This window comes from Uloborus diversus, chromosome 9 (assembly GCF_026930045.1).
Source record: "Uloborus diversus isolate 005 chromosome 9, Udiv.v.3.1, whole genome shotgun sequence".
Taxonomy (NCBI): Eukaryota; Metazoa; Arthropoda; class Arachnida; order Araneae; family Uloboridae; genus Uloborus; species Uloborus diversus.
The window spans coordinates 19357381-19383993 of NC_072739.1; the positions used below are offsets into that span (position 1 = coordinate 19357381).

The window sequence follows — 26613 nt, forward strand, 5'->3', positions numbered from 1 at the left end:
AAACTTCATTTCAATTTCCTCTAAGTCAGTATGTTTAGTTACTGTCCCCAAAGAGATTTTTTCTTTTCTTTTTTTTTACATTACGGCATTGATTCTGAATTCTAAAACTTATTTAATTGCAGAAAATGGTTTAAATATTGAGTTATTCGACAACCTGATTCTTCTGAAAACAGCGACGGATTTGCCTAGTCGCAAATGTCGCAATTGTGAGGGGGGTCATGACCATAAAGGGACGACAGGTAGGTACAAAAATGCACATGATAAATGTTCCGTGACAGACAAAGGGGCCCCAAAATGCGACGTGCCCACAAACTTGACAATCCGCCACTGTCTGACGACATAGAAAAGAAATATATTCAATGTATAAATTAGGTAATTTAGCATGACTACTATAGCTTGAAGCTGTTTTACAGATGCATAAAAAAAGCAAGAAGCCACAGATTTGAGCTCAGAACAAAAAAAGTCTTAATTTTTTAATGCATTCCTTTCTACAGAGACTTTAATGACAATTGCCCAAGAACGTATCGAGGAGAGATAATTGGACATACAACTTCTTGATACCTAATTGCTGAATTACATACTACGGCAAAAAAGTAAAACAACTCATTTCTTAACTCGTATTTAATAGATATAATATTTGCCTTTGCGACTAATACCTCAGAAATGTAGACAATCAAAAATGCACAGTGTAAATAATAGACATAAAATATCACTTATGAAAGAAAGTGAACATTCCGGGCAGCAGAAAAAACTGTCAAGAAACATTCGAAAGACACTCTCGAAGGGGATGGAGACGGATTCTAGAACAGGTTAACCCCACTTCTGCATCCCCCTTCCACCGTTTAGAACAATTGCACCCCTCGTCTGATAGATTGGTGTCGCTCCAGGAGGAATGGTAACGTAATGATAGTCGAACGGTTCACATAATTACCGGCACACGTGGACCTATACGCATTTGCTGCATTAGTGGCCGAGGAGGGATGGGAAAAAGAGGTAGAGAAGGTGAGGAGACAGAAAGAGATTAAGGGAGGAGGTGGGGAGGACGAGGAAGGTGAAGATAGAAGGTTGCGAAGACACTTTTTGTCCATTGAAAAGTTTCGCTCGCAGATGGCGGGTTAAACTGAAAATCGTGATTTTGAGGAATGGACATACCTGTGAAAATTATGGGCATAAGCTGACTGACCTTACAATTGTTTCTTCTATTCAAAGACATAATCAGAAATAGGGAAAGGTTCTTTTAATTTTAAGGCGGAGCACGAAATCTTTGAACGTATTCTTTAAAGGGATGGCAAAAACTTGCTCACATCAATGGTAGAAAGTAGGAATCGGAAACACGTAGCTAAACGGAAAAAATAAAATAAAAAAGAAAGAAAGAAGAAGATTCGAACAAAGGTAACAGGCAAATGCTTTTAAAATTTTGGATTGCTTTTGCTTCTTTAATTCTCCAAGAGCAAAACTTTTGAATGAAATGTAACGTGACAAGGAAAACTTATGTGAGATATGTATGGAGATGTCATAAAAACGAAATAACGTTAGGGCCAAATTTTGTTGGTCGTATTGAGCTGTAGGGCACAGACAGGCACGGATTCGAGGGGGGGTAACGGGGTCATACCCACTTTAAACGACCAAATATAGCTGAAAATTGCATTTTTTGGGACCCATACCCCAAAATTTTTGCCCTAAACCTCTCATTTGAGCCCAAGAATTACACTTTGAGCCCCTCCCTACCATCCCGATAATGCCCTCTCCAAACTACTTGGGTGGAGAGGGAGTTAACCAGAATTATTTGTTTTGCGTAATATTGCCAATATGTGAAGAGAATGAATTTTTCAACCAGTTCGAATAAGAAGATATAATTCTACTGAAGCACATAACTTCAAATTTAAAAGCAAGGCAGCGGGGGGGGGGGGGGAGAACGTTTTTAGGAAGAAGAAGTTGAGAAAGAATTTTCAAATACTACTTAAACGAAGAAGGACACGAAGAATAAATAAACATACAGATGAATCATACGTTAAAGTACTGAACAAAACTTACAAAAAAAGAAAAGATTTTTGTCAACTATGTCGATGTGGAATGTAAGACCTGCCCAATCCCTTGGTCATTACAGTTGTGATTTTTTTTCCTTAAATTAAATAATATCTTCCGAGAGAAGCACGGCTCCAAAATTTCAAAATTTTGAGCAAAATCATTAAAATGTTTACAAATTTTAGTTACAGTAAAAAGACCCCCCCCCCCCCTTTTTTTTTTTTTTGCTTTTCGACACGTGAACTGAAATATAATTTGACGTTAAAACCTCTAAATACCAGTTAAGTATTCTTGGAGAGGTCAAAATTACCTCCTCTGATTATGGATTCTCTTGAAAGGGGGTGTAAATTCAGTAGAGTAAGCATATTTTTTAGGTTTTCGATATAAGAATTTCTATTTGTTTCATGTTTGGATTATAAGTGTAATCCGGGTCAAAAAGCAGTTAAGTTTATATACATATGACTTAACTGACCTGTTGAGGTTTAAATATCAACTTTTTTCATCAGGGTTACGTTTAACTATGAAATTTTTGCAACAACTAAAATTATAGAACGTTTTCGAGTTTTTTGTTCAAATTTTGAAATTTTGAAGCCATACTTCTCACAAAAGATATTGTTTAATTTTAAATATATATATATATATATATAAACTTCCATCGGGATTGGCCACTTTTGGCAGGTATTAGATTTCGGTCCGGAAAAAAAGTGCGAAACGAGACATCCTGTGTCTCACTAGCAAAAACATAACAGTTTGTTCAGATATCAAACTTTTTCCAGCATCAAAAATGAAAAACGCATTTTCTACGCTCCAGCACTTATTCTCTATCCTCAAATTTCCTTCCAATATCATAAATCACAAGCCAAAAGCCCTTTTCTAACTATTATTACAATGAGGGTTCATTAGCATAGACTACCTGGTATGGGCGTGACGAAAAAAACCACCAAGACGACCTTCAAGAAAAAGAAGAAAAAAATGAAACTAAAAAAATAATCTAATACGAAACTGAATTCTTCGCCTACTGGAGAAAAGGAGATTAATTTCGCGGGGTCACGAGAAAGTTTATCTTGCCTTTCCCCTGTATTCCTTCGCTGAAATTCCAATACTTCATTTATGAAAATTTTCCGGACGCCTGAGATGATTTATCAAATTAACGCATAATATGGCACAAAAGATATGCTAATTACGAGGTTTAGATGTACTCGACGACGGAAAGATGAAAGATGAGAAGGCTGTTGCCAAGAAAAAAGGTTAATTTTTTAATAAAGTTTTTACAGTTTATAATCGAATTTTACCTCATGAAAACTTTCCAATTAAATTGTAGTTTGATGAATTCAACTTGTATTTTTTGAATAATGCACGAGAGAGAAAACGAAAATGTTAAGTGATTTTTGCCACACTAATGATTTTGTGTTCTATTGTTATGTAAAAAATACGTTAACGAAATTTGGGGAGGAGTTCGTTCAGTGAGTAAAGGAGAGCAGTGAGCCAACAGCAATTTAATTTCTGTTTTGATATTTCCAGTCTGGTAAAACTTTTGAAAAGTCAAGTCTACAAAAAATGGTTGTTTTCTAATCTGATGCAAGAAAAATAACTATTTCATCATAATTTGACCCCATCGAGCTAAAATATTTCCATTGTTTGTTGCATTGTTTCTAAACTGTTAGATACACTTTACAGACTGGTGTTAAAAATCTTACACTAGTTAAACTAACGTTCATTTTAGCAGAAGAATGATATTGCTAATTTTCTTTGTTCAAGAATGTCAACTATTGAGTTTATACTTTCAATTCGTTGCTCACTGCTCTGCTCCCATGCACTTTTATATTAAAAATTAATAAATTACACTTTGAATTCAATTTAATTAAATCACCCAGAGCCCTTGATTTTTACATACGCAGCCAATTCAAATACGGTTGTTTCTATGCATGAGAGGATCCCCTCCCGCCCTCCTCCCAGAAGGCCGAACCAAGAATTGAAAAAGAACAGCTCTTTGCAAATGAACGACTTTTAAAACGGACCAATGTCATTTTTAAGAATGTATGCAACTTAAAGTTGCACTAATAGGTGTTCCTAGAAGTTGAAAAAAAAATCACTTAAAAATCGATCGGTGTAATTTTTTAGAATGTATGCAACTTGAACACACGCTAATAATTGCTGTTAAGAATTAAATAGAAAATAACTTTCCGAAAAAATCACTTTTAAAATGGCCCAGTATCATTTTTAAGAATGATTGCTACATTAAGTTACATCAGTAATTGGCGCAAGGCATTTCAAAGCAAATCTTGCTCAGAATAAATTGTACCTTTAATATGGGCCGTTGTCACCTTTTAAGCACGCAATAAACTTGCACTGATTTATGGTGTTAGGGACTGCGCGTAATTGCTAGAGGAACAAATATCGGACATATTGTTTGTAAAGAAAAATACAGCAAGGACGTACACCACTTCAAGATGTTCAAATTTTTAATCCACTTAAATCTCGGTCTTTAGACTGAATAGTATCCTTAACTGTCCAACCTAGTGTAATGAAAAGTTCCCGTTTTGAATAAATTACTTTTAAAACGTGCCGATGACAATTTTAAGAATGTTTGCAACTTAAATATAATTGGTGCTGAAATTTGCATTAATGCTGGAAGAACACAAAATCGTTCTATGAAGAAGACTGCAGATAGAATTATATGCTTTTAAGATATTCGAACAGAAAATCCAGGCAAAAGTCTTGTCTATTATTGAATGAATAAGATCATATACTATTCCAGATCCTATCAACATGTGAGGCAGTAAGAAGCAAACGGATGTAAGTGCCAAAATTAAAAATTTGAGGACTATCAGTCCAGATGATAGGAGAACTTCTCTTTTTTAAGGCAATATATGGTACTAGTAACTCTGGTGGGCGCTGCTACATAGCATGATTTAGAAAAAAAGTTCAATGAAAGTCTACCTAGGATCTGAACTTTAAACGAGTTTTACTCAAAACTTCAAAAAGTTCACCTACATCCCTTTTTTTCACACTGCCTCATGTAATCTAACTTTGAATACCATATTTTAGGAATTTATGTAGCTTAAATTGCCCTATCAATTAGTACTGCTGTTTTGGGTTCTTTGTAAAATTAAATTTACTTCAAATTGCAATGTTAGCTCGTTGGTTCAATGCGAATGAAACGACTGTTAGAAAAAACGTTGCCTTGCAAAGAAAAAAAAAGTAGACCTTGAAATAAAATTGCGTCGTTCTCCTTGAGTAAGATAAAATCTAAACCAAAGTCTTCAAAAAAAAAAAGAAAATTTCAAACTAAAATTATACCATTGTAAGATGTCCTAGTTTTTAATTCACTAAAACAGTCTCTTTAAAAAAAAAACTGACTAGTACCCTATCATTTGTACCAGCAAATGTCTACAAAGTTTTTTCAGATGTCAAAAAAGAGCGAGTACCTTAAGAATCGACATTCCAAATTGCATAATAATCGAAACATTAAATGAAAATAGAAAAGTATATGTACGAAAATCATGTTTCAAACTATTATTTCTTCCCACCTGCAAAAAAAAAGAATAGTAATTATTTTGTACTTTAGTAGGCAAATTTGCAATCTCTTCCAAGTGAGTTAATTGGAGAAGAAGGCCATCCATCTAAGACCGTTGAATAAAAGTGATATTTATCGCCAAATTACAAATCGTGCCAATTACTCATCTTGCGTCAGAAAACCGCGCATCGAGAAGTTGACGCATGCCAAATAATTACAAAGGAGAGATTTCTTTCTGCAACGACCAGCGTCTCAATTTGGCGATGATTCTGCAGCCATCTTTTTACCTAGCACTTTAATTATAATTGTAGGAGATTTATCCCCCCTCCCTCAGCCGATCGCAAAATAATGGGGACAAAATGAGAGGCGCCTCCAAGTAAAGATTTCTACATGACCTTTGAAGGTCAATGGTGTAGGCATGGTCTCGTATCGTTTTATTGTCGTTTTCGTTTGATGAAGTATGAATAAGCTATTAAAAATACAAAATAACGACTAAAAAAGAAATAATTTTAGTCATTTGCAACATAAATTTAATATTATTTACCATTCACAGCTCAATGTGATTAGGATTTTCCGTTCAATAGTTTCCAGATAAAATATTATAATTTGAATTCCGACATAATTATTATGTAAAGGTTTATAGATAACCTTATAAGTAGACGCATTCCTTTCTCAGCCTGCATTCATAAACTGTACCTATTTTTCTCTAATAAAATATATTGCTTGAATTCTAATCTTTATAAACTGTACCTGTATTTTCGTCATATAACTAATGCTTACTAATAATACCCCACAAATTTTTAGGACTGCGCTACGCCCTGCCCCCTTTCAGGCAACCTTTGATGCGCCCTGTCTTTTTTTTTTTTAATTTTACATTTCTCCAAGTGTCCTCCATGCCCCTTCGAAATGTATCAGCACTTGTCTACAAAAGCAAATTTTTTGTTCAAATGGCGAAAATCCACTCTAGCCTCGCTTTGAAATGTAACTCTCTTCTTCCTCTTGTCCACTAGAATGGATGCGGGATTACACTACAAAATTTCGTACTTTTTTACAACAAAACTCTTTTGAGAAAGTGCCCTTTAAATTGAAGGATATCGGGTAGCATCTTGCCCTTTTTTTGATCTAGGAGAAACACTATGAAATATGTATATATGTAAGATATTCATAGAGGTTTCAACACGGAATAGGAAAACAGTGAGTTCTGTATGTGTTTTAAATGGCAACAGAGGTGGGTATAGTTTTTTCAACTTCTTGTCGACTCCAACTGATGAAGCAGAATTAACATAAGTTAAAACATATCTATAAATATCTATCTTTTTAATAGTGTGGCACTGGTAAGCTTAGCTATGACAATAATTATGTTTACCTCTTTTTGGAGAGATTAGTAAACAAAGAAAGTGTTATTGGCACGGATTTCAGTAGGAATACTTTTGTCCTAACTCAATTCAGAGCCAATTACCCTTCCTTATTACCCGAAAAAAAGAGGTAAACATTGTCAAAGTTTTGACTTAACTTATCAGAGCCACACTATACATATAATAAAATAAGATGTTTGTTTCTTTGCGCTTGTGTGTGTGTGTGTGTGTGTGGGGCGCGCTTCCCTGGAAAACAAGGCCTAAAAACACGAAATTTTGTTTACAGATGTAGTTTTTATCGACGATCTGTACCTCGCCTTCCGATTTTTGAGAATTAATCCGAAAAAGAGTTATTTATTGTTGTAAGTGATTTTCAGCACGTTCTACCCAATAGAGCAAGCAAGTTATTTATTACGTGATTTTCAGCCCTTTTTACCCGCTAGAGCCGGAATTGTTTTATGTGATTTTTAACATTTTTTACCCAATAGAGCCTGGACTAATCACAGCTTCACCAAGTCAGGTGGGACAAAAGAAATGATACTTCAGCTTAAAAATATAAAGAAACACTGGTATCGGCAAGACTAAACGCCTGACAGATTTCACAATAAAAGACAGAAAATAAAACAAAAACTGACCCAGGTGACTGCCAAAACTGAATAATAAAGTAATACAAAGGGATCATTGCCGAAATCGCTTCTAAATAGCTCCGAAGGACTTAGTGTGCCGTCGCTCCAGGCTAAAATTACCTTTTGACATTGCAAACTAGCGTGATAACCAGCCATATAATCCATCCCTCTCCCTCAAAATAAACACAAACCCTCGCTCTTACCGTCTGGCCCACCAGAGACGAAACCAAAAGCAACCTGCTATCATTTTGCCGTTTCCAGAGAACTTGATTTAGCAATAAATAAACCTTGGGGTTGGGATAAACACCCCCTAAAGACCCCTTACATTTCGATATTCCCTCCCCCTAGCCATTGAATCTCGTGTAAGATGTACATTCAAATCAGAAGTGTCCTCCGTGAAACAATAAATTACGTAATGGGCACCTCATAACGGCCATAATAGGGGAAGATATTGCCGTATTATGCATATTGGGGTGTTAGGCGAAAAAGGTCGGTATTATACGCGTGTTTTGTAACGCGCTAGGTGCTGCTGAACTTCCTTGCGTTATGTCTAATTTATTCCGTCTCAGATCGTTTTACGGCGAGGGAAATTGGCGAATGTTGGGTTTCCGTTAGTGTTGAGTTAGGTGCCTGTAGTTTTCCATGCACGATTTTTGACTGGAAGATGATGTTGCTTTTGTTCTGGAGATTTATGTTCCCTACCATGCAATTTTTGAATTTGGCTAGGTAATTGTACTATGTTCATACTAACCTCCCTTTTTAGATGCAAAGACGAGATAAGGTCTAGTCACAAGTGATGCCCAACCTACGGTCCGCGAAGCTGTTTCATGTGGCCCGTTTATGTTTAATGTTATGATTGGTAAACTATGTCTTGCCTTCTTCCAAAACAGAGGGCTATGGAGTCGGTATTACGGTCGTTTTCGCTCAAAGTCCACAACTCTGCCAGTTCTTACGAAGTTGGACTGATTTGGGGTAAAGGAGTGAGTCGGAGTCGGTAGTCGAAGGTTTAAAGTCCCAAAAGTCGGAGTTAGTCATTTGCCCTCAAAGTCCGTAACTCTGCCATTGCTAGCAGTGTCGGACTGATTTTGGGGTAAAGGATTCGGAGTGAGTCGGAGTGAAAGGTTCTAAAATTTCCGGAGTGCTGGAGCCGGTCACTTTCCTTCCGACTCCATAGCCTTGCCAAAACAGTCGATCATTTTCATTTGGTATTAAGAACGACTATTGCAAATTTGGAATCAAATAGTTTGAAATTGGTTTCTAAAAAACAGGTAGAAACTTCAAATTAATTAAATAAATATATTTAGTAAGATAACAACGACACTTAGTCTCTAATTTTCACTCTTTTTCTGTGTTTTCCCATGTTATCAACCTAAACACATTTAATTTTCATCTGTATTTGGGTCAGCGATATTCCATTTAATATGAGATGCACCTTCGGGTAAAAAAAAGGTTGGCACCACTGTTCTAGTTCATGAGTTGAATAACTTTTCAGGCAAACGAAGAGCATTAAAGAGTCGGCCGAATTAGACACTTTTCTACAAAAATTATCAACAGTAGCGCTCTAAACCAGTTTAAACGTATTTTTTGTATAGTTTAAAAAATATTAAAGATGACATTGAGAAAAAATAATCGGAAACAGATTTCTGACATTCTGTCTGCACAATGATGTAGAAGAATTTGTCCATTCCGTTTTTATTCAAATATCTTTTGCATAGCAGGCGACTTTTATAAAATCTGATCTTAAAAATATCATTCACTTACACTCCGCTCAGGTGCTGTCCAAAAATGTTACAATTTTTTTCAACACATTCGACCCCTTCCTCCCTTTGTCCCAAAGTGTCACACTTCACCTTTCATCCTCCCATTGTCACATGTCAAACTATGTTAATATAAGCATATTGTTATTCAACAAAATGTGTGATGTCACATTTCTTGCTATCCCCTCCCTCCCCTTTGACAGAAACTGTCACAATTTCGCTCCCCCCCCCCAAAAAAAAAGTGACATCATTAGTAAACGACCCCCAAGAATTACTATTAAAGATCGTGTACTAACCTCTTGGACGCTTTCACGGACTTCTCAACACGCTTTTCCAAATCTTGTAAGTCTTTATCAATCGTCTTCCACACCATCCCGCCATTTAGACAACTTTCGAAGAACACAACTTCATCCCGGAGCTCCTTTAAGTCTTTAGACAAACCCGATTTCTCGTGGCTTTCCTCCTAAAGTAATAAAAAGTGAACAAGTAATTAATTTCACGCGTATTGGTATTGAATCTAATTTTACTTTCATGTCATTTTATGTAGTACAAATGTGTTTGTGTGTATAATATTTTCATATTTTTCTCAGTGTCTTGATTCATTTAGTTTTTCCTAAAAACAAGGCTATAACAATTTGCAAGCGCATTGGTGGAAAAAGAATATCTTCTGCAGTTTGTGCAGAAAGTTATTATTACAAAAATAGGCGAAAAGAACACTATAACAAGTAACTTAAATTAAAATGAAAAAAAAACCCAACTGAGTCGCAAATTTAGAATCAAGAGGGAAAGTTTAAAATCCTTTTATAAAAGCCTAATACTATTTAAACTCAATTACAAGTACTTCATTTGTTAACAAATTGAAACTAGCAACAGATAAACATTTTAAATCATTGCGTTTTCTTTCCTTGTTGGCCAACAATGAATTTGGCTACCGATAGTGTGAATAAAGGCTTAGCCGTATTTAAAATCCAAAAAACCTTTTAGAGGTTTTTAATTGATATCTTCCTTAATTAATGTCATCCGAAGACGCATCCTGGCTAAGAACACTCTCAATAAACTCCCCTTTCGAAAAAAAAAAAAAAAATACAAAATCGGTCCATCCGTTTAGGCACTAGAGTGCCACACACAGATACAGACACACATGTGTGCAGATACACAGACACGTCAAACTTATAGCCCCTTCGTTTGTGTGCTGGGGGTTAAAAAGAAGAAGTAGTATTTCATTTCTAATTTTTAAATTTGCTAGAGTACACTTACTCATAATTTCAAATGAGAATGATTTCTTGGAAGAATATCATACTAATCAAATTGACAAAACGATGAACTCCGATTTGCTACTGGGAATTTTTGCGGGTCCACAAGATTTCGTGAACGAAACGATTATTTCAAACATAATCGTGTTCTGTGTTTTAAGCGTAAAATGCAGTCAATAGTTGTGCTGCAGAAAGCATACAGATGCAAATGGTTGTTCTAAAAATGTTTCAGCATTTCTACCTTAAACGAATTTCGGTTGAAACATTCACAGTGTTCCTTTTCTGTCAATTCAGAAAGTAAAACCTCTCAGTGTCCTGAAACTATGTGTAGAACAACGGGACAGGCAACTTAAAAACGGGACGTATACAATTCGTATCTTACCCTTAAAGTTTTTACATGAAGCTTTTGCTACAAACTGTTAGTTTCATTGGTTATATTAATTTCTATCTGAATTTATGCCAATTTCAATTTTAAAATATACTTGTTTGTGATGCCTTCCGAAACCTGCTACACTTCATTTGTTAGGATTTGCTCTGTTCCCACTCACAAAAGTAGAAGCAGACGTTACTTAATACCATGTGCTTTTTCATGCCTGTACGTAGCGCTTTAAACAAACTTAACAACATCAAAGTCAGTATGAAATTTATCAACATTAACGAAGCAATAACAACACATGTTTTGCACATCAGTTCATCAGACAACAAATGAACTTATTGATTTCAAAACAAAGCTTTTAAAATGGCCCATATATGAATTATCGTTGAAAAAAAATCAATTTTCCCCATCATAATCATCACGCCATTTTCGTATTAACCCACAGATCAAATAACAGCAGTTTACCATGGAGTGTCTTGTATTACTGCCCGAAGCCATTTCGGCCGCTTTAATCTTCGAATGCAAGCTCCGGAATTTCCCGTCGTAGGCATCCCACCTGTTGCAGAGGGTTTGCAAATGAGTTAGCTTCTCATTGTTCCTAAAATGAGGAAAAGAACATTACAGACGTTGCCATTATACAATCGGAAAAAATTTCTATTTTTAATGTAAAGACGTCAAGTTTCAAAACTAGAGTTTGTCAGACATACATTTCTTAGAATTGCATACTTGCCACAATTCTGATGAACGAAGAAGAAAAAGAAAAAGCAGTAGTAATCAGAATAATGACACCGACAGATGATTTTTGCTTGAAATAAATAAAAACTGACAGTAGAGTATGCAAAATGCAATTGTCGTTCAAAATGGACAAAAGGCTGTGCCAGCAAAGTTTCTCATATTCATTGTATACTAAATAAAAATACAGTAATGATTTGGAAAAACTGATCGCAAAATAAGTTTGACTTTTCGTGGGAAGTAGTTTGGAGTTGCTTCCTTAAATGAAAAGTGCTGTGAAAAAATAACACACACATAAAAAAAAAAGGCTTGAAAACTAAGAAATCGCTTGTAAATAAGTTTGAATTCCCGATCAAATTAGCTGACGACCAAAACCACACACACAAATAAGCAGATTAAAAACGTTCCATTTTTTTTTAAATAATAATTAAAAAGCCGACACTGCCACACGAAACTGCTTATTAATTTAATAACTTAATATGACGCGTTGCTTCAAGTCTCAAAAACTGACGTTCAAATTTAAAAGTGCTAATAACATCGCTCTTTGATTTGATGTCCTTTGGCTTGTTAAGAAAAAAGAGTATTTCTTAGTATAGTTAGAATTCTGATAAACAATGAACAGTTATTATTACCAAAACTATCACATGTGTGCTTAAAAGAAATAAAACCTAACAATAGAGTATAAAATTCAGTTATCCTTTGGGATAAATAAAACATTCTCCACCAGTAAAATCTCACGCATTAATTACAATTAATTCAAAAAAGTATAACAATAATTTGGCTATTATAATGAAATTAATTGTTATAATCAGAGTGATTCGAAACTGAAATTTAATTCTTTTGTATGCTTCAAATCTAATTAACTGTGGTACAAATTTAAAAGTGTTAATTGTTGAATATTATCAACTACAAACACGTCTCAGCTAAAAGTTATCTTGCCCTTTGATTTGATGCCTTTTGGCTTGTTAAGAAACATCAGTATTTACAGCATAGTTGAGTTAGGACCGTTGAAATAAATCTAAAGTAAGATTTTTTCACGGACTTTTACAGAACAATGAGAATGCATAGAGTTCAGGGAGGGAGAATTGGGGAGTTAAACCCCTCCTTGGTTTAAACTACATCGCCAATCCTAGTATGGCAAGATATGTACAATTGTAAGGACTGTTATAACCAGAACTTGGTTCTGATGCAATGACAATTCAGACACTAAAAATGTCATTGGTTTGGGCAATGAAGAAAATATGAATCGGTAAACTACGAAATAATAGGAATTAATCATATTCATGTTCATATCTATCAAAACCGTTTCTAAACAAAATAGACGAACAAATTTTTATTGTTCTTCTTGGTTTATTTTTCATTGACAAATAATTTTTATCAGTCAAAAAAAAAAAAAAAAAAAAAAAAAAAAAATGAATTCAAAGAAAAGAAACATACTCACACACTCATATAAGAGAGAGAGCTAATAATATAGATTGTGTTAAAAAAAAAATCTTACAATCGAATCTTGTGCCTCGTGTAGTAAAAGAAACTTTACTGCCTATCCGAAAAAGTTATTAAAATATATTTATTAAAATATTGCTCAACAAAACGAAGCTTAATTATTTTATTTTTAACAGCAATTAGTATTCTATCTGCTGCCATCAAAAAATTGGCGAAAAAAAAAACTGAAGACATTATCGGTTTTGAAATGAAGGAGAACTATTGAAAACAGACTGAAAAAAACATGGTGTCAAAACACGAAACAGTAAAATTTTTATCCTTAAACTTTATGGCTGCCATTTCACGAAACATATGTTGACAACCAAGCATCTATCCAAAAAAGTTTATAAAATTGTTGTTAAAAAAATCCACAATTAGTTTTCTAATTACATCATTAAGGTTTTTTTTCAAACCTATATAATTTTACAAAGCATCATCGTATAATCACACATCTCAGAACACGGTGTGTGCTCACTCTTATTCCTTCCTTTCTCTCCCCAATCCCGTTTCGCCAAGCGATTTTTAATCCAGCCGGAAGGGGGATAGTTCGAATCTCCAGACGTGCTTCGAAAACCGAACGACAATCCCTAACATTTTCGTGTTCGTTTTTTATAGATTTGTGCAGCATTCCGATCACGTCGTGTTCCATAGAACGGGTGTTTGAAGAGACGACACCTCCCCCCTTCCCCCCATGCAGCCCCAAACGATATCACATTTACGGTAGTCACAAGAGCAAGCGTGAAATGGATTAGAAGTCACAGGAGAAGAAAAAAATTGGCAATAACCTTTTGACTTTAGGGTTCGTGAAGCTAATAACCTATCTTTTAGTTAAAAGGAGAATAAATAGTAGATTGGGACTGAAACCCGAATAAGCAAAAAATACTCAGCTGCTGACATTTTTCAAATTTCACGCAGGCTATGTTCACATAAAAATATTTAATTTTTTTCAACGCACAATACGCAAGAAATCTATTTCAAATTGAAATAGATTATTTCACTTTAACAATAAAAAAAAAAGGAATCAACATTTGTCTTGAAGGCAGAACCGGAGGAGTACTCCTCCCCCCCCCTCCCGCTGAGGCCAGCGAACCTCAAAATGGACAGGACATCAACTCACGGTCGAGTGAAAACAACAAGCAATCGTGATTGCTCAAAAATAAATAAATAAATAAAATACATAAATAAATAAAATAAATGTATTAAATAAATAAAATAAATGTATTCAATAAATAAATTAATTATTTAAATAAATAAATAAATAAATTAATTAATTAACTTAATTATTTTATTAAATCAATAAATAATAAAGTAAATGAGTTGGAAAAATAGATCGCAGATCAAGTTTGACTATTCGTGGCAACTAATTGCAAGTACTTTCTTAAAGGAAAAGTGCTATGACATTAGTGAAAAAAAGTACTTGAAAACTAAGAAATCACTTGTAAATAAGTTTTAATTCCGGATCAAATTAGCTGACGATCAAAACTGCACAATCAAATATACTTATTAAGGAAGTTGTTAAATTTTTAAAAATAATAATTAAAATGCGACACTGACACACAAAACTGCTTATTTTTATCTAGATCCTTATTTAAATTTTACGGAAGCAAACACAATTAGCAAAGTGAATTATTTCGAAATACGGATTTAAATACAACAATTTGAAATCGACACTGGCACACAAAACTGCTTGTTTTAATCTGGATCATTATTTATATTTTACGGAGGCAAAGACAAATAGCAAAGTAAATGATTTTGAAAAACAGATTTAAATAATAAAGTAAAAGCCGACCCTGATACCCAAAACTGCTAATTTTTACCAGAAATCCTATTTATATTTTACGGAAGCAAAGACAATTAGCAAAGTGAATGATTTCGAAAAACTGATATAAATAATAATTTAAAAGCCGACACCGATACAAAACTGCTCATTTTTATCTGGGATCCTATTTTTATTTTACGGAAGCAAACACAATTAGCAAAGTGAACGATGTCAAAAAAACTGATCACCAAATGAGCTTAACTTTTCGTGGGAAGCCATTACCCAAGCTACATTCCGATATACAAAGCTCAGAGGTATTGGCTATCCGGATGTCCGAAACTCTATAGTATTCGCCACGAGCAAAAAAACTCGCGCCATAAAACATCTAGTCTTTTATTCATAAACCTGATTAACACGGTTTTTAGCACCGCCTGTTCACGGCATTTGGCTATAAAAAGTGCAACATTCTTAACATCCCTTAATTTATTGGGTATAACCGTACCTCTGTCTGAAGCCAGGCTCGAAACATGTTGACTGTTTACGACGCGGGTAGAAGGTATTTGTATCCAAAATAAATGCGAACGGAAACAGATAAAGAAAAATTACAGCTCTTTATTATCTGTTTTAATCCTTTTCCAGGCTGCCTTGGCCAAGAGGGGAAAAAAAAGAGGTTGGATTAGCAATGGTAACAAAGTCTTTGTTTAAATCTTTTCTTCTAAAAGGTAGTGAAAGATTTATTACTGGGCGTTGCAAAATAAAATAAATCAGCTGACCTTATAAATAAGATACATTGTTTCTTAGGTACAGCTGATCAACCCGTCTTAGGTTAAGTACAAAATATGGAGACACATTTTTTTTTCATTTCGACAGACATTTTAATGTTTTTTGAGTAAAAATATAATTGGTAAGCTATACGGAAATAGTGATTAGTAAATTGTTCGTAGCAGAAAATGCAGAACGGAAATTATATATGTTATGTTATTATTTTATTGTTATCTAATCGAAAGACAAAAACATTAATCTTCCCACAAAGCACAACTATTTCAGCCTCAATTAATCCTTGCGTGAATAACAATTTATTTTTAGCCGAACCTGCCACCATTAGGTAACATTAAAAAAGGAATAGTTAAAGTTGAAGTTATTGTCTTCATAAATGAGGACAAATGATCAAACATAATTTAAATATTCTATACATGTAATTAAGAAAAAAAATACATGAAAGCGAAAAATATTTTTAAAAATATTTTATAAATTAAAAAAAAAATCGCTTTAATTATGCCATGTAAGCATTTGTTATTAATTATAATATATTTCATGAAGTTTGTAAAAACATCAGGCTATTCACCAGCATAAAATCATAATGGCTATATGCTAAAAATTTGCACGAATAGCAAAATTGCTTCTATTGCTTTTCGTGATAGTTCAACTTATCGCACAAAAGAAAACAGGTTGTATTCAGCCAAAACACATCTTGTAAGCTGTCAAATTTTGTTGTACTTCTATTCGTTTTTGGGACTAGTTTCGTTTTTGTTTCTTTGATAGACTATTTATCAGTTTTATTTAAACTTAAAAAAATCAAAAAAAAAAAAAAATCTACCTTATCTTTGTTTACTTAAGTGTTTTTCACCTACGTCGGTCATTCAACAGTGCTTCAGTGTTTAACAGCATACGTGAAACGTGATGATCAAAAAATTTAAATTTATGCTTTATTTGTATGTAGATCATATGTTGTGTTTTATTAACTTCTTACACATGTAACCACTTCATCAGCTTAATTTAACTGAAATATAATTGCTTAAAAATTGCACTAGATTCGAAGTGCTTTTTTTTTTTAACTTACAGATTATGTTCAGTTGGAACACAGTTATAAAATGAGCAAATGATCAGATGCATGAATTGAAAATTTAAAGTACTCTTTAAGGTTTACTACCGATAAAATTTTAGAAAAGATTGAACAAAATGTAAAGAAACATCAATCTTTACATTTTCATTTTCGACAAACTGCCCAAGTTTCTTAATTTTGGAAGTAAATAGTATTAAGGGTTACACATATTAATGAAACTTATTTAGTTGAAATTCATTCTTTAATATTAATAAGAATTCTAAAAATGTAAACATTGTTTTCCCAAAAACTGAAAAAAGCCAACTCTCTGAAAATTACTATTTTAAATTTCCCATCACAAAACAAGTTTTCCCGATCAAAGCATTAAATATTCAGTTTTTTTCTTTAAACGCATGGTTAATTGTTATTTATTACACAAATATAGTATGAAATTACTTAACATTAAAATCGGAAAAACTCCAATGATTATATCAGAGAAAGAAAAAAAAAGAAAAGACTCAGAAGTGGCCTATAGCGGAAGTCCAACGCCAAGTGCTCTGATTGGATGCTGATCACGTTTTTCCTAAATATCGAATCGGCGATTGGTCAACCAAATCACGCGCACTTCGTACATTAGTGTCACATCTGGAGAATCGAATTTCAAACAAAGCTATATTTCTGTATTTTGTTCTTCGGGTGGGAAACGTAATCAGCTACACAAAAACGAACCAAGAAAAATAAATTAATGCCTGTCTTATTTATTTGAATTGTGGAAGTTTATGATTCATTTGTAATTTTTATATGATGTTTCATTTCAATTTCATTCCTGAAATAAATTTCGTCATATTATGTGGATATATTTTTACATAATATTGAAAACCAGGGATGCAGAAAGAGGAGGTGCTGGGGTTTAACTCCCCTCCCCAGGGACCCCTTTCTCTAAATCATATAGCCAATCCTAATGTGTTGATTTGTGTATGTAAGAACTACAGTTATTAAATAAATATTGTATCCAAACTTTAAGCGCTGTTATCCTACCATGTCGACCTTTTAAGGGGTCTTAGGACCTTTAACCTTCAAAATTTTCGATTTTCTGGAAAAAATATATGTTATGCACAAATTAATTCTGAACAATTTGATACCTTATTTATTACCATACGCAAAAAACTTTTCAAGTTATCGTAAAAATGCGTAAACTTTCCCCATAGAGATTTATGTTAACAGCAGCTGTTTAAGCCTCTTTTTCTCAGGTGCTGGTTGTTCGGTTTTCTCGTTTCGCGCGCATGATATCTCAGAAAGTTTCTTATATATTTCCGTAACACTTTTCATACATGTTTGTCTGTTATATTTTTATGATCTGAACCTAAAATGACAGTTAATATTTGAAAAAAAAAAATTGCACAAAATTTTAGAAATTTTCGATATTAACTCATAAAATTTAAAAAAAATAAATACATAATTTTAAAAAAATAAACAAATTTAGGTTCAGGTCATAAATATAAACCAGATAAACATACATTAAAGTTTTATGGAAATTTATAAGAAACTTTCTGAGATATGCGTGCAAAACGAGAAAACCGAAGAAACCGGCACCTGAGAAAAAGACACTTAAACAGCTGCTGTTAACATAAATCTCTATGGGGAGAGGTTAACATTTTTACGATAACTTGAAAAGTTTTTTGTGTATGATAATAAATAAGGTATCAAATTGTTCAGAATTAAAATATGCATAACATATATTTTTTCTGGAAAGTCAAAAATTTTGAAGGTTAAATGTCCTTAGACCACTTAATGTTCAATGCAGTGTATACAGGGGCGTCCCAATGGGAGATCACGAGAGATCACTGTGACCTTCCAAGAATTTTCTTATTCGGAAAATTTCATCTTACGATTCGACAAAATTATCATTATTCGGCAAAATTATCATCTTTCGGCAAAATTTGGTGTTCTATTCTGCAAAATTTGGAGTTTCATTCTGTAAAATTATTATCATTCGGCAAAATTTGAAGTTCCATTCGGCAAGTTGAAAATTTGCGCTCTCCTAAAAATTTATATTCGGGCCGTCCCTAATTGAGTAATTAAATAAACGATGAAAAAAGTTCCTAAAACTTTTATGCAAATAAGTTGATTGCTATCTACTCTTAAGTTTTGGAGTTTTACTTCCTCAAAAAATTTACTGATTTTTTTTGTGTAAATTTGACTAGTTATTCATATTTCCTCTTTAGTGAGAGTGTCATTACACTACTTAACTCCAAAAGAATGAAGACCAGACAAAAACAAGGAAATTGGCCAAAAACTGAAATAAAGAGAAAAAAGCCAATTTCCCAAAAGAAAGGAAAGCATCTTGTGTATTCCCTAACAATTCCATCAAAAATGAATTTAAAAAAAAAAAAAAAAAAAAAAAACCGAATATGATTGAAATTTGGACAGTTACAAAAGATATGCAGCGCTGTCTGATTTATAATTGTTATTTTTACAGTACACTTGGGGATTCCATCCCTGCTCGTTGGCGCTCACTAACCTCAAAAGATTGCTTCGCTAAGAATTAAACCGTAATTAGAACGAATCATATTAAAAAACACGTTCGAAGTTCCGTTTCGAACAAAATGAAAATCCCCCTGTCCCTCCCGTAGAAAATGGAATTTTAGTAAAGAACTCATATTCAGATTAGAGTCCCGCTCCCATCCGAAGACAAAAAGACCTTCATAGAAGTATACATATCCGAGATATGAAAAAAAAAGTGATCTGAAAAGTACTTCTTTCCCAGGTTCTAAACTAACTTGTACCAACTTGCACAGCTATGGGTGCTAGGGGGCTCCTGAGCACTGACCATTGTAAAACGGAAGTTTTGTACGGTGGAAAACTAAGTCACTTTCAAATTCGTGGTGTCTAGTAACATATTTTGCTCCGATCTTGAATTGAGTTGAGCCTAAGACTTTTCGCTGCAATAGAAACCCTCATATCTGCTGTTCTAATCAATTGAGAAATTGGAACAAGTTTTATTTGATACAGAAAAAAAATCTTTTTCGAACAATATCGAATGTTAAAGGGGTGTGGAAAATCTTTCCTCCCTTTTATAGGACATTTATGTGAAATTTTATCTTAAAAAATTAATTACAAAAAAACTAACTGGAATTTAAAAAAAAAAAACATGTGCAAACCCAAAGGGATCGAAAATTTCAAGGCTGTAAATGCTCTTAGACGCAATCCCGTCACAGAAATCCTTTCACAACTACTTTGACGTTACTTTTTTTTTCAATATATAGAGATAATTTTTATGTTATAAAGTTTTTCAATCCACCTTTATTTTGATTGGTTGAAATTATTATCGAAAACCAACGAATGTCCAGTAAACAAATATCATCTTCCAAAATATTACGCGCGACTGTTACCTGACCAGAACACTGATTAACACCACCAATCGAACATACGAAAAAAAAAGCCCCCATTATTAAAGCTCACTTTAAAAATCACGGCAATAATTAAATGGCAGACATTAATTACTATTAGAACCCTAATGACTCCCATATAACTGATGACTTCCTGACCAAAATGGCCCAAGTCAATCTGATGGGATCGTTTCCATCATTACCGACTTCGTGCCTCGAATTTTCACACCAGAGAAAAAGTAACCGTTTTTTCCTTTCGTTCGACAACCCCTCCCCCTCCCCAAAATCGAAATGTGGCTAGCATAAATTTTGTTCGGAAGCAGTGACGATATGTAAAAAATTAGAGCCTGCGGTGTTATTTAACGCCTTGTTCCTCAAATAATCCGGATGTAGTACTAAAGCTTAAGCAGATGTCAGCAAGGGAAGATTGGCTGGGCGAATGACGTAATATACTTTTGAATGATAATTTCTTTTTTCAATTTTATGGATGAGTGAAAATGTTTAATTATTATTTTCACGGTAATATGAGAAAATAAGTTAACAACAATAAAAATTACATGTAAGGCCAAACCATCAGTAGGTTTACAGTGCTACTGGTTGTTGAAACTTAAGGGGCCATTTGTTTTTCAGAAACGAAAAACAAATGCAAATTTCTGATTATTTGGCTCCAAATTTGTGATTTGTAACATTGAACAGAACAATGGACCAACAACATAGTTCAACTTCGCAAGTTGCATGTGGGTCAAGGGCGGTCGGTTGAGCACCACTAAACGGAAATTATGGTTCTCTATTTTTTTTTTTTTGGACTTGCTCTGTAAAATTATCCCTAAAATTCCAAGTCCCTCTCTTATTGATCATATAGAACTCGTATAGTTTCGAAAAATGAATGCCTCTTTTGTGTAAGAACCCAAAAAGACTATTCACTCATTTTAAACAATATTTTAAACGACGGCTAAGATTTTTTTTAAAGAAAAAAGGAAGACTAATAATAAGAAAAGGTTTGACAACCAATGAGACGAAAAAGCGAACACACGGATTGCAGACTTAAATTGCAACGCTTCTACTAGTTTGCAAAGATACCAATTTGCAGCTCCAGATCCCCTCTAATTAAGCACAGTAACACTGAAATGAACTTAAAACGGGCATCAATTTTTTCTTTTCCTCTCTAATTCCAATAGAATCGACTCAATTGGTCGCTTGGCAATTTCATGGTGAACATGGTCGGACATTTGTCCAATGAAAATTATGTTGCTCAGCAATACCACTAAGTATTTACTGATGATTCGGAATTGATATACTGCAAGTGATAAAATTTAGCGTAAAACTTTTCTGAACTTTTATCAGTGCGGAATGAAAAAATGTCCAGTTTAAAAAAATAGAAGAAAAAAAGTGGTGGTAACTTACTGTTCGTAGACGTCATCCCACTGGCGATAGAGCTCGACGATGTCGTCTTTCAGAGTGTTGTCTTTGTAGCTGCCGTACTCCGCAGTGAAGTGGTGCACTTGGACATTCACTTCCACAAGGCGCTCGTGGGTCTCCTGCAAAGTGCTCAAGACGCTCTGAAAGATGAATATATGCTCGTAAGTATATGGGTAGGGGGAGGGGTATTAAGATACACAGTCGAACTCGCTTGTAACGAGCGCGTAGTGACTGCGATATCTGTTCGTTATAGCCGAGTGCTGCTAATAAACGAGTTCGTGATAAAGATCACAAAAATTCATATGAGGCAGTGAGAAGCAGCAGGATGTGAGTGGACATTTTGAAGTTTTGAATAAAACGCGTTTAAAGATCAGATCCTAGGTAGGCTTTCATTGAAATTTTTTTCTAAATCATGCTATACAGCAGCACCTACCAGGGCTACTAGTACAATTTCTTGCCCCAAGACAGAGCATGGGTTCACCTACCATTTGTACTGGTTATCTCCAAATTTTTAATTTTGCCAATGGCATCCCTTTGCTTCTCACTGCCTCATATGTTCTTGATTTCTTTTTTCTTTGCAGAAGCAAAGAAATAGAGTTATTTTTCGTTGAACTGTCTTCAGGACTGGATCTACGGACCCTCAGAGCCCACTGTGCAGGTGGAAGGTTCGTCCTTAAGGACCCAACGGCTAAAAATATTGAAAAAAGAAAAAAGCCCTGAGACTCGTTACCGTTATTTAAAGATGCTGCTGGTCTCTGGGCAGGGCCCTACATAGTTTTTGCAGGGGGGGGGGGGGCAAAATGTATAGATCTGTGCCTGACTGTCTTATTGTCTCATTCATTCTTGTGTTGTTATTTTTTTGAGGTATACTTCATGGCCCGAAAAAAACGTCATTTGCAAGTCTTGCTTCGAAAAAACATTTGAAGCTTGTTGACAGATTAAAATCCGATGTATGAATTACAAAAATAGTGCTCGCTTTTAGCCGGATTTGCTCGTTAAAAACGATGTATGTTCTTACAGACTTAGCATCATACCAACTAAATCTGATTCCTTCGCTAAATCAGGGGTTCTCATTAAATCAGGGCTTGTTATAAAAGAGATCGACTGCATAAATAAGGGAGTGAAAAATGATTGTGATGCCGTGAATCAAAACGGAATAAGTATTGAACAAACAAAAGAATATTGCCTTTTGTCACTCAAAAATTTTCTAGTAAAATACAGTACATTTTCAAGTTTTCTTCTTTTAAAGAAAAAACGTTCTTCAAACTTAGTAAACGACACAAAATACTTCACACAATTTTTTTCTACAGAAATCCTATAAAAGATAAAAGGTGGAAAATAACAGTTAATGAACAACGTAGATTAAGCCCAAATAAGCAACTAATTGCAGATACATGTTTCGGGGTTTAAAGTAACTCCTTTTTCAATACAAAAAAATTATGAGCTTTTAGGTGTAAAATTATCTGGTGTGTGAAATCCGATGTGTGTAGTCGAGTCCCGACTTACGCGAGGGATGCGTTCCAAGACCCCTCGCGTAAGTCGAAATTTCGCGTTGTGGAAAAGGGTATGTGTAAAAACTTTTATAAACAAACCCAATTGTTTTATACACTTGTAAACATCACCTCAAACTGTTGAAAACCATTTCTTAACTATACATCACTGTTTCTCACATAAAAAACTAAATTTTCATTTATATTTATAAAAAAAAACTGTTGTATTCAACATAAAAAACTGCTACGATGCACAAAATCAATGATCAATAATAATAAACCACTACGGTACGTACATTATGTAGCAAGAAAAACAAATGCACTATAGTTGTACTGTAAACTGTACATTAGATCCAGTAATGATATTTAACTTAAAAAGGCGCAGATGGTGATGATTTATGCTGCGTGATCAAACCGTTATTCTTATATAATTTTAAATGCGCAATACAGTTGCTTCACCAGTTCTTTCATAACGTTTCCATTCTTCCTGGTTTCTTAAATTCACAATACAGGAGCAGCTTACATTTTCTTAATTTTTGCATTTTGCTTAGAAACTACTCGGTGAACGTTTATGGGTTTCCTTTTCTAGCTTTTTAATTGCAGATATGGACAATTCACTCTTACCTAATTATCGTGCTACCTTCGACGCATTTTATAATTGTTCAAGCACATAATCTTTAGCTTTTCTTTAATTGTCAGAAACTTTCTCTTTTTCATTCTATCTTCAAACTTTAAATGAAACAGCGCTCTTAGGTGTCATTATATTTCATCAACTTCCCCATATGGAATGAAAAAATGAATGGAAACTGAGAAGTAGTTATTTGTATTAAGCGATGTTCAGACTAGTATGGAGTGGGAACTTCCACTCTCAGTGATGGCAAAGGAATGAAGGTCCATTCACGAAAAAAAAAAAAAAATTAGTATCCAATAACTAAGCCGATATTTATACACCGCGATTCTCTTCAGAAAAGCTTCGTGTTGCGGGCGGAGAATTCGCGTTAGGTCTAAAATTCTTTTCCGGGGGAAAAATCGCGTTATAGCCATTTCGCGTAAGTCGGATCGCATTGTAGCGGGAGTCGACTGTATCTCATATAATTCCAAGGAAGCATCCAAAATGTTTCTCTGAAAATTCGTAAGATTGTTTTTACATATATTCTATGAAAATTACTTGACGATATTTGCTGTAAAATCTATTTTTAAAGGAAATAGTAAGTGATCTGCTGCTCTATAGAGTTATTTCATACATGGCACTACCAAAACGCGATACTAATCAGATATTTTTGTTGAGTAATTGAAAAACAGCTAACTACGGCAGTAGATCGCCAGTTACAGCATTTCTCAAAATACAAAGGGTGGTTAAAATTATACTGACTGTACTTACAGGTTCATAGGAAATAGTTCTACAGAATGTTTTCGAATTAGAGTTCAAATCTATGTCATTTCGATTACGTGACCGGGAGGTTTCGGTGAAAAAAAATAGTTTGATAATTTGTTAATAGATGGCGCTGTACATCTAAAACCATATGCAAATGAGCACCAAATATAATTTTACTGCATTTATATTACGTGTCGTTGAAAGAAATCGCTTGGTTGTAAGTGAATATGCCTCTGATTGAGAAAGAACGCGCATTAATCATAAAACTTTTTTCGCTTTCAATTATTGATCGACAAGGTACGCACACAGAGCACACAAGTGCGTAAATAAATAAAATATTTCATTTTTCTTTGAGTTGCGAATTATTTCTTTTCTTTATACGTCTCAAAAGCGCCTCCTGGGGACGAATTTTAAACTCCTTTTTATTTTTTAATAAAATCTCGTCCACATAATATGCATGATATATTCATGAAATTTTATTCGAATTGGTTCAGTAGAGCAGGAATTTTTTTTTTCTCTGAGTACTGTCAATTTTAATTTTAACTTAATTTTAACCATCCAGCAATTGCCACACGTATAAATTAATCCATAATTATTTTTCTACAAAACATTTACGGGTTAATTTTCTATCCAGATTGTAAATTACTTATTTTATTTAAGTTGAATAACCACATTTTATTCCTTGTTGGTTGAAAATTATTTATTTTTCTTCACTCTAATAAAACGAGGTGACAGAAGCATTATTTAAAAAAAAATTGCATTAATTAATGAATTTCTAAAATTCAACTTCCTTAAACTTCGCTTCTGTTCCCAGAACCAAGCATCAACTATTAAAATCTGCCCATCTGCTGTCCATAGAACTTAATGACTATAGTTTAACCGACTATAAACATGAGCTTTTCATCACGCTTTTCTATGATTTCCTTTTTTCCCCTCCTTAAATCCATTAAGCAACAATGTTTGAAAAAAAAACCCACACCGTCATATTGTTTCTAGCTCGGAAAAACAATTGATTTTTTATTGCTAGAATGTATAGGAATTACTAGGAGAAACCAATCAATTTTTAGTAGTGTTAAACGCTCAATGCAGAAGCTTTGTTAGTGACGCGTCATTAACCCCATTAGTCAGAATTATGAAATACTTAACTAAAATTATTTTCATTTGGTAGACAGTGTACTATTTTAAAGGGTGTCTTATGGACAAAACTTCAAGTTTATAGACGAAAAGTTTAAAAAGTCCTAACACGTACAATATTTCGGACTTACACTTTCTCAATCCCCAATTCCCTATTTGTTAGTGTTACCATTCTCAAAACGAAAAGTTTTGGCAAAGATAAGCAGAATATAAAGAATCAGCTACAAAATAAATAAATAAATCAAGTAACTTTATCAATTATTAAATGATTAGCAGCTGCTTAAAGTTCACGTCCGGTATACCGGACGCCAGGACTGAAGGGGTTAAATTAGGAGCTTCTATATTTTCTAAATAGTTTTCATTGATATAATATATTTTTTAGCTTTAAGAAGTTATGAATTAATGGATAATTACAAGCGCAGTCAGAAAAGCCTTTATTTTACTGCTGTAACAATACTTTTCAAGCTGTTATGCGTTTTCAAGTTGTGAAAAATATTATTGCAACAATTATTGGTTGAATTCATCGCTTCAATGAGTTCTACTTTAACCGACGAAACACAACACTAACATTACACTTCAAAACAAAAGACATTATGCTATAAACAATTTTTACATGAACTGCCACCCATTATTTTCTAAGCAACCTTTCATCATATTTTGGGTTTTTCTTTCTCAAAATAAAGTCTCAATCAATATCACTATTCATAAAATAATCATCTCAGACATTAGCCGTCTCGTATTGAAGTTCCTCGGAACCCAGGATAGTTTTTTCAAATCAGGGACACTCCATGTTTGGCAACCATGTCGATATGCACAAATAATAATAGGAAATCTTTTAAAAGTCGATAAGAAGCGTAGTTAAGTACCTGTTAATCAAATTATTAAAAGGTTTTTTTTTTCTTGTAAAATCTGATATTTGTGCTGGAAAAACACATCGATATTTTCCTCAGAAAATTGCTCTCTGTCCAAGGTACTTGATAAATAATCATTAAATCGAAAATTTCAACAACAGATGGCGCTACAAACTGAGTAATCCCAGCGTCTGCTGTTTAAAAAGTGTGAAATAATATTTTGTTTTCCTTCGTTTTTATTTAAAACTTTA

General features: G+C 33.8%; 1 protein-coding gene across 1 annotated transcript in view; it reads right to left on the bottom strand.

Annotated features, from left to right (window-relative positions):
- The window catches only part of LOC129229611 (uncharacterized), a 136112-nt gene that overhangs the window by 16700 nt on the left and 92799 nt on the right, over positions 1 to 26613 (bottom strand). The window contains exons 12-14 of the mRNA XM_054863953.1: positions 21498 to 21652; positions 11375 to 11507; positions 9577 to 9743 (exon numbers count right to left, since the gene is read on the bottom strand). Of these exons, the coding sequence (XP_054719928.1) occupies positions 9577 to 9743; positions 11375 to 11507; positions 21498 to 21652 (455 nt within the window). The remainder of the gene's footprint in view (positions 1 to 9576; positions 9744 to 11374; positions 11508 to 21497; positions 21653 to 26613) is intronic.